A 14928-nucleotide genomic window follows, 5' to 3' on the forward strand; every position below is an offset into this window, starting at 1 on the left:
GACCTGTGTTTCATTGCATTGACCCGACACCCCTAAGCTCAGTAACAAATTAGTATCAAAAAGTTGTACATAAAATCAGTTAATAGGTTTGATAATTGAAGAGTTTGTTTGTTCGTTTGAACGCGCTAATCTCAGGAACTACTCAGGTCCGATTACAAAAATTATTTCGCTATAGCCTTCCTCGATAAATGGGCTATCAAACACCGAAAAGAATTTTTCAAAAATTAAAGATCATGAACTTGACATAAATTCCACAATTGACAAAATGATACGATGGCTTGAAAATAAAAATTTACGGGAGAACCCTCGTATCGTCATATTCAGGGAAAGTTGCGTGGGTATGGCCATTAAAATATTCAATCATCTGCCAAATAACTTAAAGACTGTAAACATTATAAATTTAGAAAAACTCTTCATAATTGGCTTAATGAAAAAACTTCTATACCATAAAGGAGTTCATGGAAAGTTCAACCCGAACGGACCATTAACTCCTTTATGGTAACTATTTTGCATGCTATATTGTATTGGCTGAACATTTTTGTACTTTTTTTATTTATGTAATTGTATCACCATATTTTAGTAATTTATTTATTTATAATCGGACCAGTAGTAGATTAGCGCGTTCAAACAAACAAACTCTTCAGCTTTATAATATAAGTAATATAATAACCAAAAGGAGCGGAGCCATGCGGGTGAAACCGCGAAGCGCAGCTAGTAATACATAATGCAGTGGAGGCTCAGTCGTGAGGACTTGGTATTTCAAATCGATAAGTAGGGCGATCACGACGAAAGTGTGCAGGAAATAAATTGATTTTCAATTTATCTTGCGCTGCAAGGGCATAACATCACTACTGCTAAACGGTGAAGGAAAACATCGTGAAGAAACCGACATGTCGAAGACTCAAAAGTTCGACGCGTGACATCAGCTAACCCACACTTGGGCAGCGTGGTAGATTATATTATACCTAGACTGTTCCCTCATAGTAGGCCCGTGTCCCAGCAGTGGGAATGTACTATGTTGGCTGATGGTGATGATAATGATGATGAATAATGCATACAGAAAGAGAATAATAGAGATTTTTCGCAAAGTTTATCGGTGTACCTATGCAAAAAATGAAATTTTTCTGAATACGGTACTATTTTAAGAAAAAAACACCCTGTGAAATAAACTGACTTGTGGAGTGTGGACGACCGAGATCGACACGGTTTCTGTTAGAACAGTTAAGTATTTGGGTAGATAAATAAATAATTATAATGCATTTAAATGACCGGAAGGAAGTTAGCGCGGAAAGTTTTATTTTTTTAATAAAGAATGTTACTAGGTATGCCAAATCCCTTGAAATTGTGTCTCAGTAAAGCCTGTATGTATACAAATACACTAGTTTTTGTCGTAGTCAAAAATACCAAGTAGTTTTGATTTTATACGCATTCAAAGTTTCGAAAAATATCGAGTCCCGCTAATAGTCACGTGACCGCTTGTGACGTCACGTCACAACGCACCGCGCGGCCGCGTCCCCGCGCGGTGTGTATAAAGCAAAATTACCAATCTTCTATTGGATGATACGTGTAATATTCAAGACCAAATCTAAAAAATAAAATATATATCAAACTAGATGATATGTTCAACGATTCTGTTTAATCAAAAATATAAAATATTAAAATTTACTCGATAAAAAAAAATCACCAAGTTAGCTCTAATTTTCACACTTTTACGTTTTCTACTTGACATGGTAATACTTATTATGATTTTTTTTTCATAAACAATTATATTAAAACATTTGCAAGATATTTTTCAGAGCATTTTGTGTAATTACTTTTAGTTTTGGTTTTATCTGCGATAATAATAAGTAATATATATAAATATTATATATACCCTGTTTTTGTTTAATTCTTCACCCGACCAACTTATATTTTAGTATAGTTCTCCATATCATTCTCATCTTAAAACAAGAAAAAATCTTACTAGCCATCTACCTATACTTAGCCCATACGAGCAGAGCAGAAGCACAGTCTAGTATACAAGTAAATAAAAACAAAACAATATATTATATAGTATACAAGTAAATAAAAACAAAACAATATATACAAGTAAATATAAACTGTATATTAAAACTTGTATAGAAAACAAAGGATAACGCAAAACAGCTGCAATGTTCTCAAAATATTATACCTAATATGTATGTAGCTTACGTCCTTTGCAACTATAAAAAACAACTTATCCGGCGAATTGGTAGTTGTATTTTTACATTTAGGAACAACACATGATTTTCTGGTATTTGGATTGGACATTTTTAAAAGTATTTAATTATAATTTCGACGGCACGGGCGCGCGATCGCTAGCGGACTGAGTGAGCCAGATTGAGCGTGTTGTAGTGTGACGTCACACCATCACCGGGCGTTTACAACTTCTTTTACTTCTAAATCGGAAACTAATTGACGTATCGAAGTAATTTTTTCACTAGTATTATTTATTTTTGACAGAGAATATGGAGTGCTAATAAACAAAATTAGTGAACATTCTCCATTATTAATATCTCAAAAAATTGCTCCTTAAATGCTCCATCAGAATCAGTAATTGCTCCACTTCTATAATTATTAGTTTATTTATAATTAATAAAAAAAAAATCCAAATACTGAAAACTTGATTTCCCTATAGAATGAAAAATATTCACTTTTCATAAAAAAAAGTTGTGTGGTTTTATGAAACCACGGTAAAAGTGAAACTGTTAGAACGGTTCCGAACACTGCTTTATACCTACTCGGCAGCCGACCGTCACAGACCAAAAAGTTTGAGACGATGTAATAAAAGTTTCACTTTAAAAAAATTTCTTCCAAAAAAATTGCTCCCGATTTGCTCTATCAATTACAAAAAAAAAGACGTGTGGCACTCGGGCACTGCCGCGGTAAAGCTATTGCAATTTGCATGCTATGCCTTCAAGCCACACCTCCGCGCCCGTCGGAGTGGGGAGCGTGAGGTTTTTCGTTACGGAATTTCTGGACTCGGTCCCCGCGCTCAAGGCCCGCGATAGAAGCTATGCAATAGCTTAAAAAAAAATAATTCTGATATTTCTTACAATAATTAACTGAAAAACTATGTTTGCATAGTACTGCGCTACGTCTATGCTACGTCATCAATTGTTGTCGTTGCGACGCATAAGGGCCATATAAGTATCAGCACTGCAGCGATATCTATAGAGTATAGACCTTAATGTTTATGTTTTCTTATTTATATTATTTACTAGATTTCCGCCCGCGGCTTCGCCCGCGTTTTCAAAGGAAAACCCGCATAGTTCCCGCTAACGCAAGCGATAGCAACTTGACACCGAAAGATGAAACAAGCGACTGAAACACAAATTAATTAAAAATTACTTGAAGTTTTAATAATACGAATAAACGTAATATGCGAGTTTAGGGATGGATAGGGAAATGTTTAAAAACATACCTATAATAAGAATGATTTTAAATACATAATACTTAATATCTGTTCCTTTCAACTTTTGCTAGATGAAACTCAATAATGAATTTATGTAATATACCTAAGTAAAATTTGTATGCCAAAAATAAATTTCTTTATAATTAATATAGCACATATTTAATTATTTATACTTACTCTAGTGAAAAATTTTCAGGTGATTATTAATTATAAGTAGGACTCAATTTTTTTCGCGAACCCTACTTCTAAATAATTACCACTCTTCAATAATTTAAAACTCCTTGACTAAATTAATCTATACAATATATTATTATATACAGGGTGTAATCGTTAAGTGTGCACAGGCGATTTTTCCGTAAGTATTACAGATAACAAAAAACTTTAAACTGATATCGAAAGTACTTAACCTAATGAGTAAAATGGCCGTAATAAATTTTTAAAAATAAATCGAGAAATATAAAAAAAAATATCTTTAAACCCTCCCAATTCCCATACATTAAGTATGAAATATGAATATCCCATATACATTTAATATGAAAGATTTTAGCTTTCTTTTTCTTTTTTGGTTTTCTGCTTTAATTACTTCGCAAATTTGAAGTGGCATTTTCCACGCTTTTTCCGGACATTTTCACGCATTTTCCAGATATTTTCCGGGGATTTTCCGAGCATTTTCCGGGCATTTTCCACGCTTTTTTCAGACATTTTCACGCATTTTCCGGATATTTTCCAGATATTTTCCAGGCATATTCCAGGGATTTTCCACGCATTTTCCACGCTTTTTCCGGACATTTCCACGCATTTTCCGGATATTTTCCAGACATTTTCCAGACATTTCCCTGGCATTTTCCGGTAATTTCCAAAGCATTTTCCGGGAATTTCCCAGGCATTTTCCGGGAATTTTTCGAGCATTTCCCGGGGGTTATCCGGATGTTTTCCAGACATTGTCCGGACATTTCCCTGGCATTTTCCGGGGATTTTCCAGGCATTTTCCACGCATTTCCCAGACATTTTCCGGACATTTCTCAGGCATTTTCCGGGGATTTTCCGAGCATTTCCCGGGGATTTACAAGACATTTTCTATGTCCGGAAAATATCCGGAAAATGCGTGGAAATTTCCGGAAAAACCGTGGAAAACGTCTGGAGAGTCCCTGGAAAATGCCTGAGAAATGTCCAGAAAATGTCTGAGAAATGCGTGGAAAATGACTGGAAAATCCCCGGAAAATGCCAGGGAAATGTCTGGAAAACATCCGGAAAATCCCCGGGAAATGCTCGGAAAATCCCCGGAAAATGCCTGGGAAATTCCCGAAAATATAATATATAATATAATAATATGCCACTTAAATTTGCGAAGTAAGCAGAAAACCAAAAAAGAAAAAGAAAGCTAAAATCTTTCTATTATCATGGTTAGGTTAGGTTAGGTTAGGTTAGGTTAGGTTAGGTTAGGTTAGGTTTTTTTTTTTTTTTTTTTTTTTTTTTTTTGTAAAAGCACCCGCCATCACAGGGTGTTGTGTGCTTTCCTCTGGAATATTGTCCAGAGATGTTTGTTTTGCTTTTAATCAATTAATTACCACACTATTATTTATTAATACATTAGGCCTAAATGAATGCAATTTAAAATAAAAATACAATTTAACAATTTACAATAACATTTCCAAATTAATAATAAAATTCTAAAATTAAATATTACATTTAAAAACTTACATTAATTAAAAACATTGCAATAAGAATAATAAAAAATAAAATAAAATAAATTAATACAATTAAAAGTACATTTAAAACTTACATTAATTAAGACATTACAATAAAATACAATTGAAACAGTACGGCACAACAATAAAACTTAACCCTAACATCACAGCTTATCACAGTTTCGTTTGTTAACCACCCCAACAATGTATTTACAATACTCCAAGAATTCGGTTCTCGTCTCATCCCCCAGGGCCGCGGGCAGATTCTCACCCGTCATCGCGATGCCCAATTTTTGCTCAATAACATATCTATCTCTTGCAAAAATCGGACACTCGAGCAACAGGTGAGAAACCGTCTCGTCGACTCCGGGCTGACACAGGCACGATGGATTCTCCTTCAGCTTGAATCTGTTCAAGTAGAAGGCGAATCCACCGTGTCCAGTCAGTGCTTGTGTGGTGTGGTGTGTGATGTCTATTTTCCGTACTATTTTGTATGCAGCAGCAGCGCTTGGGAAAAAGAGCTTCGTGCCTCCAGCCGTCTCCCCCACATCGTATCTCCTGTCCCATTCCCCGATCGTATCCTGTCTCAGGATACGCTTGACGAATGAAACAGGACACAGATCGTAGTCGGGTTTCTTCTTCGACCCCAGAGCGGCCTCCTTGGCTAACTGGTCCACTCTTTCGTTCCCCCTTAGCCCTGCGTGCGCCTTGATCCAAAACAGAGCAACCTCCCGCCTCTGCGAAGCAGCTTTTCGGAGGGCCGCCCTTGTTTGCACAGCAAGGGGGTGGGGGGAACCGAGTGTGACTGCCTGGAGGGCCGATCTGGAGTCGCTGAAGATGCCGACCTTCGACACTCCACTCTTGCAGGCTCTAATTACTGCTCTTTGGAGCGCTAGGAGTTCGGCCTGGTAGACGGTGCAATACGGCGGCAAAGCAAGCTTGACGGCCTTCGTCTCGGCCTCCCCCTCCCATACGGAAAGGGCGGCTCCGACTCGACCCTCAATCTTGCTGCCGTCCGTGTAGATCCTATGTACGTGGCTATTAGCCACGTCGGAATACGAGTCCTCGTCCACCAGCCCGAACCCCAGCCCTTCCTGCTCTGCCGGATGTGGGTCCTCAATCGCCGGAGCCATTCTTTCCACCTCCCTGTCTCCCAACGCTGGGTGCGACACCCCCTTCTTGATCCCATATAATCTCGAGACTTCGAGAATTCTGAGATCAAGGGGGAGTATCCCAGCCAACAGCATAGCTGAGTTCAGGGAGACGGTCCGATATGCTCTGCAGATTTTTTGGGCGAAACCCCGTTGCACGGTGTTCAGCCTTTTTTGGACCCCCATCTTTTCCACTGTGGGTGCCCACGCTGCCGATGCATACATAATAGTCGGTTCAATAACAGCTACATAAATAGTCTTAATAATATCTGGGCTAAGTCCCCAACCAACTCTGGCTGCCTTAGCCAAGAGTTTATACCGGGCTATTGCCTTTTGGCATACAGCCCCGACGTGGGCGTTAAAGGTGAGGCCGCTGTCTATTGTTAGGCCTAATATCTTAATCTGAGAAAAATATTTTATTTCCACATTCCCCATAGCGAGCCGTGGCACGTCATATTTTAACCTCCTCGTGGACAGGAGGGCACAAGTTTTATGTGGTGCAAATTTAAGTTTATTTTCCTTTCCCCATTCATCTATTACGTTTAGGACACGGTTCGCTTTTCCTTCTATTTCAAGGGCCGTATCACCCTCAAAGACCAACACAATGTCGTCGGCGAACGCCTGACAGAATACTCCCATCTCCTCTAACATCCATAGCAGAGGGTCCAGCAAGAGGTTCCACAGGATTGGTCCACCTATGGATCCCTGCACGCACCCCTTGCTGGTCCCCCTACTCACTTCCACGCCCGCATATCTAACTTTCACTCCCCTTTCACTCAGGTAGCTGCTGATCACCCGCCTCACGTTCCCCGGGCACCCAACTTCAGCCAACCGCACCTTTATGGCTGGCCACCAGGCGCTGTCGAAGGCTCCCTCTATGTCCAGCGATACCACAACAGAAATCTTCTTCTCCTCCCTCATATTTCTGATGTGGTTCACTAGTCTATAGAGGGCGTCCTCGGTGCTCCTCTGTGGCATAAAGCCATACTGGTGGGGGCTTATTTTGGGCAACAGGTAAAACCTGAGTCGGCCGACCAGCATCTTTTCGAAGATTTTGCCGAGCACAGGTAAGAGGCCGATCGGTCGATAGGCTTTCGGTACCCGATATGATTCCTTGCCCGGCTTTCGCAGTATAACCACGGTCGCCCACTTCCACTGTGCGGGGAAGTAGGCGGCAGAGAGGCATCTGTTGAGCAAGGCAAGGAACCATCCCGGGTTACAATCCACAGCGTGCTGACAGATGTCGGCCGTGAGGCCATCCGCCCCGGGGGCCTTCTTGGGGTTGAAGGACCTTACGGCTCTCTTCAACTCCTCCATGATGAAAGGAGGGTCATCCGGGCCCGCCGGTGGTTCGGTGTCCAAGGACTCCGCACACCCGCGCACCCGACGATGTCCCTCACTTTCACCACTTTCCTGGTCCTCGGGGTAGAAGGTCTCCGCCAACAGTTCTGCCGAGCTCCGGGCATCGAGGGTCTCACCGCCCCTCGAAAGGGGCAGATCCTCCTCTCTCCCTGTGGCTCTATTAAGCACCCTGTAGATGCCCTCCCAGACCCCCTCCCTATCCTGTTTCCGGCAAAACTCCTTCCAACTCTTCTCTTGCGCTTCTTTCACTGCCTTTTCATACATCTCTCTTTCTTCCAGGTACAATCCAACCACGCGGTCTCTGCGATCAGGTGCTGCGTTTCGGATCCTGCGTCTCCTCGTGGCCACCTGCTTCTTCATCTGCGCGAGCTCAACATTCCACCACGACAAGGTGAATTTCTGTGTGTGTTTTTTGGTCGGCATTGTGTCTCTGCATGTCTGTGTGATTGCTTCAGTGTATCTGTCTATTGCGTCATCTATTTGTTGTGTGCTGTGTATTGTGTCTATGTCTTGTATAGTTAATTGTCTGTCCGACATCAGCTGGGTCAGTTTCTCATGAAACTGAGTCCAGTTTGCCTTGTGTGTGTTAAATATGCGTGTAGTTCGTATTATGTTCGTGCCTGTGGATTTATGTTGTCTGATGCCGAAGGATATGCCGTTGTGGTCCGAGCTCGTGAGACTCTCCTCAACCCTCCAGTTGTCCACTCGGTTCAGCAGATCGTCGGAGCACGCTGTCACATCCACGTAGCTAGAGTACCTTTTCCCACCTCTAATGGTATCGAACGTAGGGATGTCCCCGGTGTTGAGTATGTGCATTCCCATTTCTTCCAGTACAGCAGACACATCTCTTCCTCGCGAGTCTTCCATTTCGCCACCCCACCACGGGCTTTTTGCGTTCGCATCGCCTCCCAGGACCATCCTATGGATACCCAGCTCACTCCCTATCCGCCTAAGATGGTCCAGGTAGAGCCCCACTGGTTTATCGGGCTCGAAGTAGAAGGACACTACAATCATCTCCCAGGCTTTGGTTCTGAGAGTGGCCACAACGATGTTGTTACTGCTAAGGCGTGTATGAAGTTCGACATCCAGTGTGTCGTCGAGTACTACAATACACGCCTTTACTGCTCCACCCCCTTCCCCTTCGCTCTGGAAGATCCTCACTCCATTGTATGTCCTCATACTTTTCGCCCCACCAACGTAGGGCTCTTGCAGCAATGCTACGCATGCCTTACGCTTGGTGGCTTCGAGCAGTAGCTCCCGTGTGGCGATTTGGCTCCGCTGGAGATTGGCCTGCAGCATTCGGTACTGGAAGGACTCACCTTGGGCAACCTTAGCAATACGCTACCGCCGATCTGGCCAGAGCATCCCACCTCTTTCTTTCCGTACACTCTCTGTCAAAGGCGCTGTGCTCTGCGCTGCCTTTCTTAGCCTTTATGCAGTTGATGCATTGAGGCACTTCTCCCCGCAGCCACTTGTCGCACTCGGTCTTCATGTGAGGACCGGCGCAGTGGCTGCATCGTTCCTTCTCCTCCCTACACATTCGTCTCGTATGCCCGTACCCAAGACAGCGCGAGCACTGCACTAACGGACTTTGATCCATCACTTTCACTCTACTTAGCCCTATATGGGCGTATCCTTCACTCGTGCATCTCTTCCATACCTGTGGACTCACCCTGGCCACTACGTGGTTCTGGAGGTGGTTCCTTGCTTTCATCACGTACGCTACTTCTACCTTTCTCTCTTCCCCCTTCAGGCCCTCAAGGATGCTTGCATTTTGATTACTGAATGCTGTGACGAAATCGTCAACTTCGCATTTCATTACATCCCTGAAGACTAGTAGAGGGCTCTTATTTTTTACATCTTCCACTACTAATCCCTCATTCTTTCTCAGCCTTTCCTTCACCTTGATTCTTTCTTCCTCATTCGCACAGCCGACGACCACCTTCCTGTTCTTCACCTTTCTTACCCTCTCTACTTTCACCCATCCGTCCTTTGCATCCACAGTCTTTCTGATCATTTCTAACACCTCATCACCCGTCTCTTGTTCGTCTTTGGATGACACCATGACCGAATGCAGGGCTCTTGCTTCGGGGAGTTTCTCTATGACTCCCTTCGAGACAACGCCCGCATAACTCGCCGTTTTGGCGACAGTCATGTTGCCCTCCAAAAGCGAGCTCAATTTGTCCATTTTATTTTCATTCTCCCGCATGCTTACTCTCATATCTTCCATTCTTGTCATCATCTCTTTCATACTTTCTTTCATTCCTTCACTTAGGTCCACCAATGCGTCGTCAACTACGCTGGGACCAGCATCGGATGGCGGGGGGGGATGTATAGGGTCCCCACTACGCCCTCCACTACCAGCCCTGGCATTGGTGAGTTCAAATTCAATCTCTTTTATTATTTCATACATCCTTTCTAGCGCCATAATTACCCCGTCTTTTATATCAGTCTTTAAATTTCGGGACTCCCGCAGGTGGGCTTTCCCTTTCAGCAGAAGGGCTTTCCCTTCTGCAGTCCGACTTTTAGGTGTTGCAGGCTTCTTCACTGGTTCGGAGATAGTGAACGTGTCACTGGCACGCCTCTGGGGAGTGTGGATCATGATGACTTAGGGGAGAAAAAAAAAAAAAAAAAAAAAAAAAAAAAAAAAAAAAAACCCCTGTCAATAATAATTATTCTTAACACTATTAGGTCTCCCAATAGGGGAGATACCTGTCAATAATTACAATTAAAAATTAATATCACAGATATAAATATAAGATATAAAATATTAATATAAAATATAAAATATTAATAGGTCACTGATAGTTCAAAATGGTCAACTTAACACTATTAGGTCTCCCAATAGGGGAGATACCTGTCAATAATTACAATTAAAATAAATATCACAGATATAATTATAAGATATAAAATAATAATATAAAAATATAATATAAAATAAAAATATAAAATATTAATAGGTCACTGATAGTTAAAAATTGTCAACTTAGCACTATTTAAAATATTAATAAAATATTAATACGTCCGTAATAATTACAATTGGTCAACAATAAAAAAGTCAAGTCAATAAAAAAGTCAATACTTATACTTAATCAGTCTCCCAATAGGGGAGGCACCTGTCAGTGATTACAATAAAATAAAATAAAAATGGAAATGAGCAGCAAATACTAATATGATATTAGTAATACCTAATAAGTATTATAGTCTATAGTTCAGTTTAAAAAGTCAATCTATGTTATACGATATTATTATCGTACGGTTCGACCTACTAAGCTAGCACTAGCTTACTAAAGCTAGCTAGTCAGTACTAACCACTCAAGTCAATAATTAATAATTATTATTTTTACTTAAAACTATCAGGTCTCCCAATAGGGGAGTCGCCTGTTTATGATGAATAGAAATAAATGAATGAAAGATAATAATATTATAAATATATATATATATTTGTGTTGTGTGGTATATGGTCCCTAAGCACTCAGTATATAATAACCTTAGTCTAACAGCTACACCAAAAATGATGTAGCTGGTCTATTATATAGCTACACTTACAATAATTGGTTAGGTTAGGTTAGGTTAGGTTAGGTTAGGTTAGGTTAGGTTAGGTTAGGTTAGGTTAGGTTAGGTTAGGTTAGGTTAGGTTAGGTTAGGTTAGGTTGCCACGTGCTCCTCGCCGACGGACAGGAGTGCCACTTGCTTCCGCTGCAGTGAAACAGGCCATAAAGCTGGTGGATGCGATGCCGCCTCCGCTCGCTGCGCCCTATGCACGGAGGCAAAGCTACCGGCAGAGCATCGGCTTGGAAGCGCAGCCTGTAAGGCCCCGAAGCCTAAAAGAGGTGGAATGCGGAAGCAAGATGGCGCTCCAACGCCATCACGCTCTGCTCCGGTGCCTGATGAGGTACCGCAAACGGAGGCAGCCATGGAAACGCAGTAATGGCCCCACTGCGTTTCCTACAGGCCAACATCAACCACTGTGCCAGGGCCCAGGACCTTTTACATCAGAGTCTGGCAGAGTGGGAGATTGACGTGGCGGTAGTGTCTGAGCCATACAATCTGCCCCCCCGGGATAACTGGGTGGGCGATCTGGACGGCTTGGTGGCGCTGGTTGCTCAAGGCGACACACAGCTTGAGCAAATCATAAGGCGACGGGGATGCGTCTCGGCGGTTGTCAATGGCTTCACCGTTGTGGGGGCGTACTTCTCGCCGAACCGCTGCCTCGCCGATTTCGAGCAGTTCTTGGTTGAGCTGAGGGATCTGCTAGACTTCGCACAACCTCAATCTGTGCTTCTGGCCGGGGACCTGAACGCCAAGTCGGAGTCTTGGGGCTGCGTGGCAAGTGATATACGTGGCTCGACACTCGCTGACTGGGCAGTTGCGTCGGGACTGACGGTTGTTAACCGTGGAGCAGAATTAACGTGTGTTCGGCAGAGGGGTGGATCCATTGTAGATGTCACGTTTGCGAGCCCCCCTCTCGCTCGTCGTATACAAGACTGGAGGGTTCTTTTGGACGTGGAGACGCTCTCGGATCACCGTTATATCCGGTTTAGCGTCTCCACGCCCTCGACGGCTCCCAGTCAATTCCCCCCTGGCGATTGTCGTCCGCGCTGGGCACTTGGTAGCCTCGATAGGGAGCTCCTCATTGAGGCTGCCTTAGTGCAGGCTTGGCTCCCGTCGCAGCAGAATGACGGCGAAAACGTAGAGGAGGAGGCCACTTGGCTTGCCGAAGCTATGTCTCAGGTGTGCGACGCGAGCATGCGGAGGGTGCGGTCGGTTCCACGTAGGCGCCAAATGTACTGGTGGTCCGCCGATGTTGCCCAGCTGCGTGCTTCATGCGTGGCTGCGAGGCGGGCGTACACCAGGCACAGGCGCCGTAGGCGGCGTGACGAAGAGGAGGAAGCGCGGTTATACGCCGTCTATAGGGACTGCATTGTGTCTCTGCAGCACGCCATCAGCAGCGCTAAGACCCGTGCATGGGAGGAGATGCTCGAGAGTTTGAACCGCGAACCTTGGGGTCGGCCGTATAAGAGGGTGAGGCAAAAGCTTCGCCCTTGGGCCCCGCCCTTGTCTCAAAGTCTCGAGCCACGATTTCTGGAGCAAGTGGTGACGTCCTTGTTTCCAAGTCGGGGAAGACATTCTCCCCCACCGATGGCACCCACGATGACTGCGCAGGAGGAGCTCAACAACGAAAATGTCCCTCCAGTCACTCGCAACGAGCTCGCTGTGGCAGTAGAGCGCCTTAAGGCGAAGAATGCCGCCCCCGGCCCTGACGGTGTTCCCGGGCGGGCCTGGGTGCTGGCGCTAGAATCTCTTGGACCCAGGGTGGAACAGCTGTTCACAAAATGCCTCCAACAGGGCCAATTTCCCCGTAGGTGGAAGACCGGGAACTTGGTCCTGTTGCAGAAGGAGGGACGCCCGCGCGACTCGCCCTCGGCTTATAGGCCGATCGTGCTGCTCGATGAGGTGAGCAAGCTCTTTGAGCGCGTCTTCGCAGCTCGCCTCATCGACCATCTGGAGGGAGTGGGGCCGGACCTAAGCGAGAACCAATTTGGATTTCGCCGGGGAAGGTCCACTATCGATGCGATTGCTGAATTGCGGAACCTCGCTGATCATGCAGATAATGAAGGCGGAGTTCTTTTGGCGGTGTCCCTTGACATCGCCAACGCATTCAACACTCTGCCGTGGAGTTGCGTGATCGAAGCGCTCCGCTACCACAACGTGCCCGGGTATATGGTGCGCTTGTTGCAGTCCTACTTATCGGAGAGGGCTGTGGCGTACCCCGCGCGTCGTGGGTGGCAAGAAAAGGAAGTGACGTGCGGTGTTCCACAGGGCTCGGTTCTTGGGCCCCTTCTGTGGAACATCGGCTACGACTGGGTCCTGCGTGCCACTTATCTACCGGGTGTCAGCGTGCTTTGCTACGCGGATGACACCCTGGTAACTGCACGCGGGGCCTCGTACAGGGAGGCAGCCCTCATTGCGACCGCTGGTGTGGCGGATGTTGTGCGCCGAATCAGACGACTTGGCTTAGAGGTCGCTCTGAACAAGTCAGAGGCAATTTTGTTTCGCGGCCGTCGAAGGGCGCAGGCTGCTGGTTCAGCTATCCAGGTGGGTGGCACGTCCATCGGCGTCGGTTCCACTTTGCGCTACCTGGGCATCGTGCTGGACAGCCGGTGGACATTTGTGGAGCACTTTCGTCGCCTCGCCCCCCGTCTTGTTGGGGTGGCCGGGGCACTTGGAAGTCTGCTCCCGAATCTAAGAGGGGCTGGGGGTGCGTGTCGTCGTCTATACACCGGCGTCATTCGCTCCATGGCCCTCTATGGTGCGCCCATTTGGGCCGACTCTTTGAGCGTCCGTACCAGACCATACTTGCGTAGACCGCAGCGGGTCATGGCGCTCAGAGTCGTGAGGGCATATCGCACAGTGTCCTTCGAGGCCGCGTGTGTCATGGCTGGGACGCCCCCGTGGGACCTGGATGCCGAGATGCTGGCGGACGTTTATCGCCGCGTCACCGCGTCCAGATCGCATGGAATTAATCCATATCTGGAGCAAGTCCAGCAATGGAGGGCTGATGCTCTCGAGCGGCGGTTCAGGGAGTGGGAACGCCGGCTCGAGAGGCCCAGCGCAGGAGCGAGGACGGTCGAAGCTATCCGACCGGTCCTACGCGAGTGGTGCGACAGGCGGCATGGGGCAATTACCTTCCGCCTGACACAGGTGCTGTCCGGACACGGCTGTTTCGGGTGGTACTTGTGCAAAGTCGCCAGGCGGGAGCCGCAAATGGCTTGCCATTGGTGTGACAGTCCGGAGGACACGGCAGACCACACTCTCGCCGTGTGCCCCGCGTGGTCCGAGCCCCGTGCTCACCTAGTCGCAGTCGTCGGCCCTGATCTCTCCCTGCCTTCCATAGCTCGCGCAATGGTTGGCAGCGACAGATCGTGGCGCGCGGCTATCACATTCTGTGAAGATGTGATGTCGCAGAAGGAGGAAGCAGAGCGGGTCCGCGAGGGAGATCCCAACGCGGATCCTATTCGGCGGCGACGTCTTATTGGGCGCCGTCGCCGAGTCGCGACCGCTGTACACGGTCGCGACTTGCTTCCCTAATGTTGGGTGCCGGACGGTGGAACGGGGACATAATCCATCGTCCGGTGCGGTGAGGCGGCGTGAGACGTGTTCCGTTCACGCCGCCCCCCAGGAAGGAGGAACTGGCGAACACTAGCCAGGTCTTAATCGCGATGGGCCTATATAAAAAATAGGCTGCCGCTGACGGGGTTACGGATGCGGTTACACCAAATACCCGCGACCC

General features: G+C 45.9%; 1 protein-coding gene across 1 annotated transcript; it reads right to left on the reverse strand.

Moving 5' to 3' along the window:
• Positions 1-8722: 8722 nt before the first annotated feature.
• LOC149477576 (uncharacterized) lies at positions 8723-10502 on the reverse strand. The gene has a single exon (XM_089710487.1). It carries the CDS (start codon positions 10234-10236, stop codon positions 8965-8967), a length of 1272 nt encoding a protein of 423 aa, XP_089566613.1. The 5' UTR covers positions 10237-10502; the 3' UTR covers positions 8723-8964.
• Positions 10503-14928: the final 4426 nt, after the last annotated feature.

The sequence above is a fragment of the Colias philodice genome, chromosome 25, assembly GCF_061535455.1.
Source record: "Colias philodice isolate Cphi_HAF_F1 chromosome 25, ilColPhil1 Martin Lab GWU primary, whole genome shotgun sequence".
NCBI classification, from domain to species: Eukaryota; Metazoa; Arthropoda; class Insecta; order Lepidoptera; family Pieridae; genus Colias; species Colias philodice.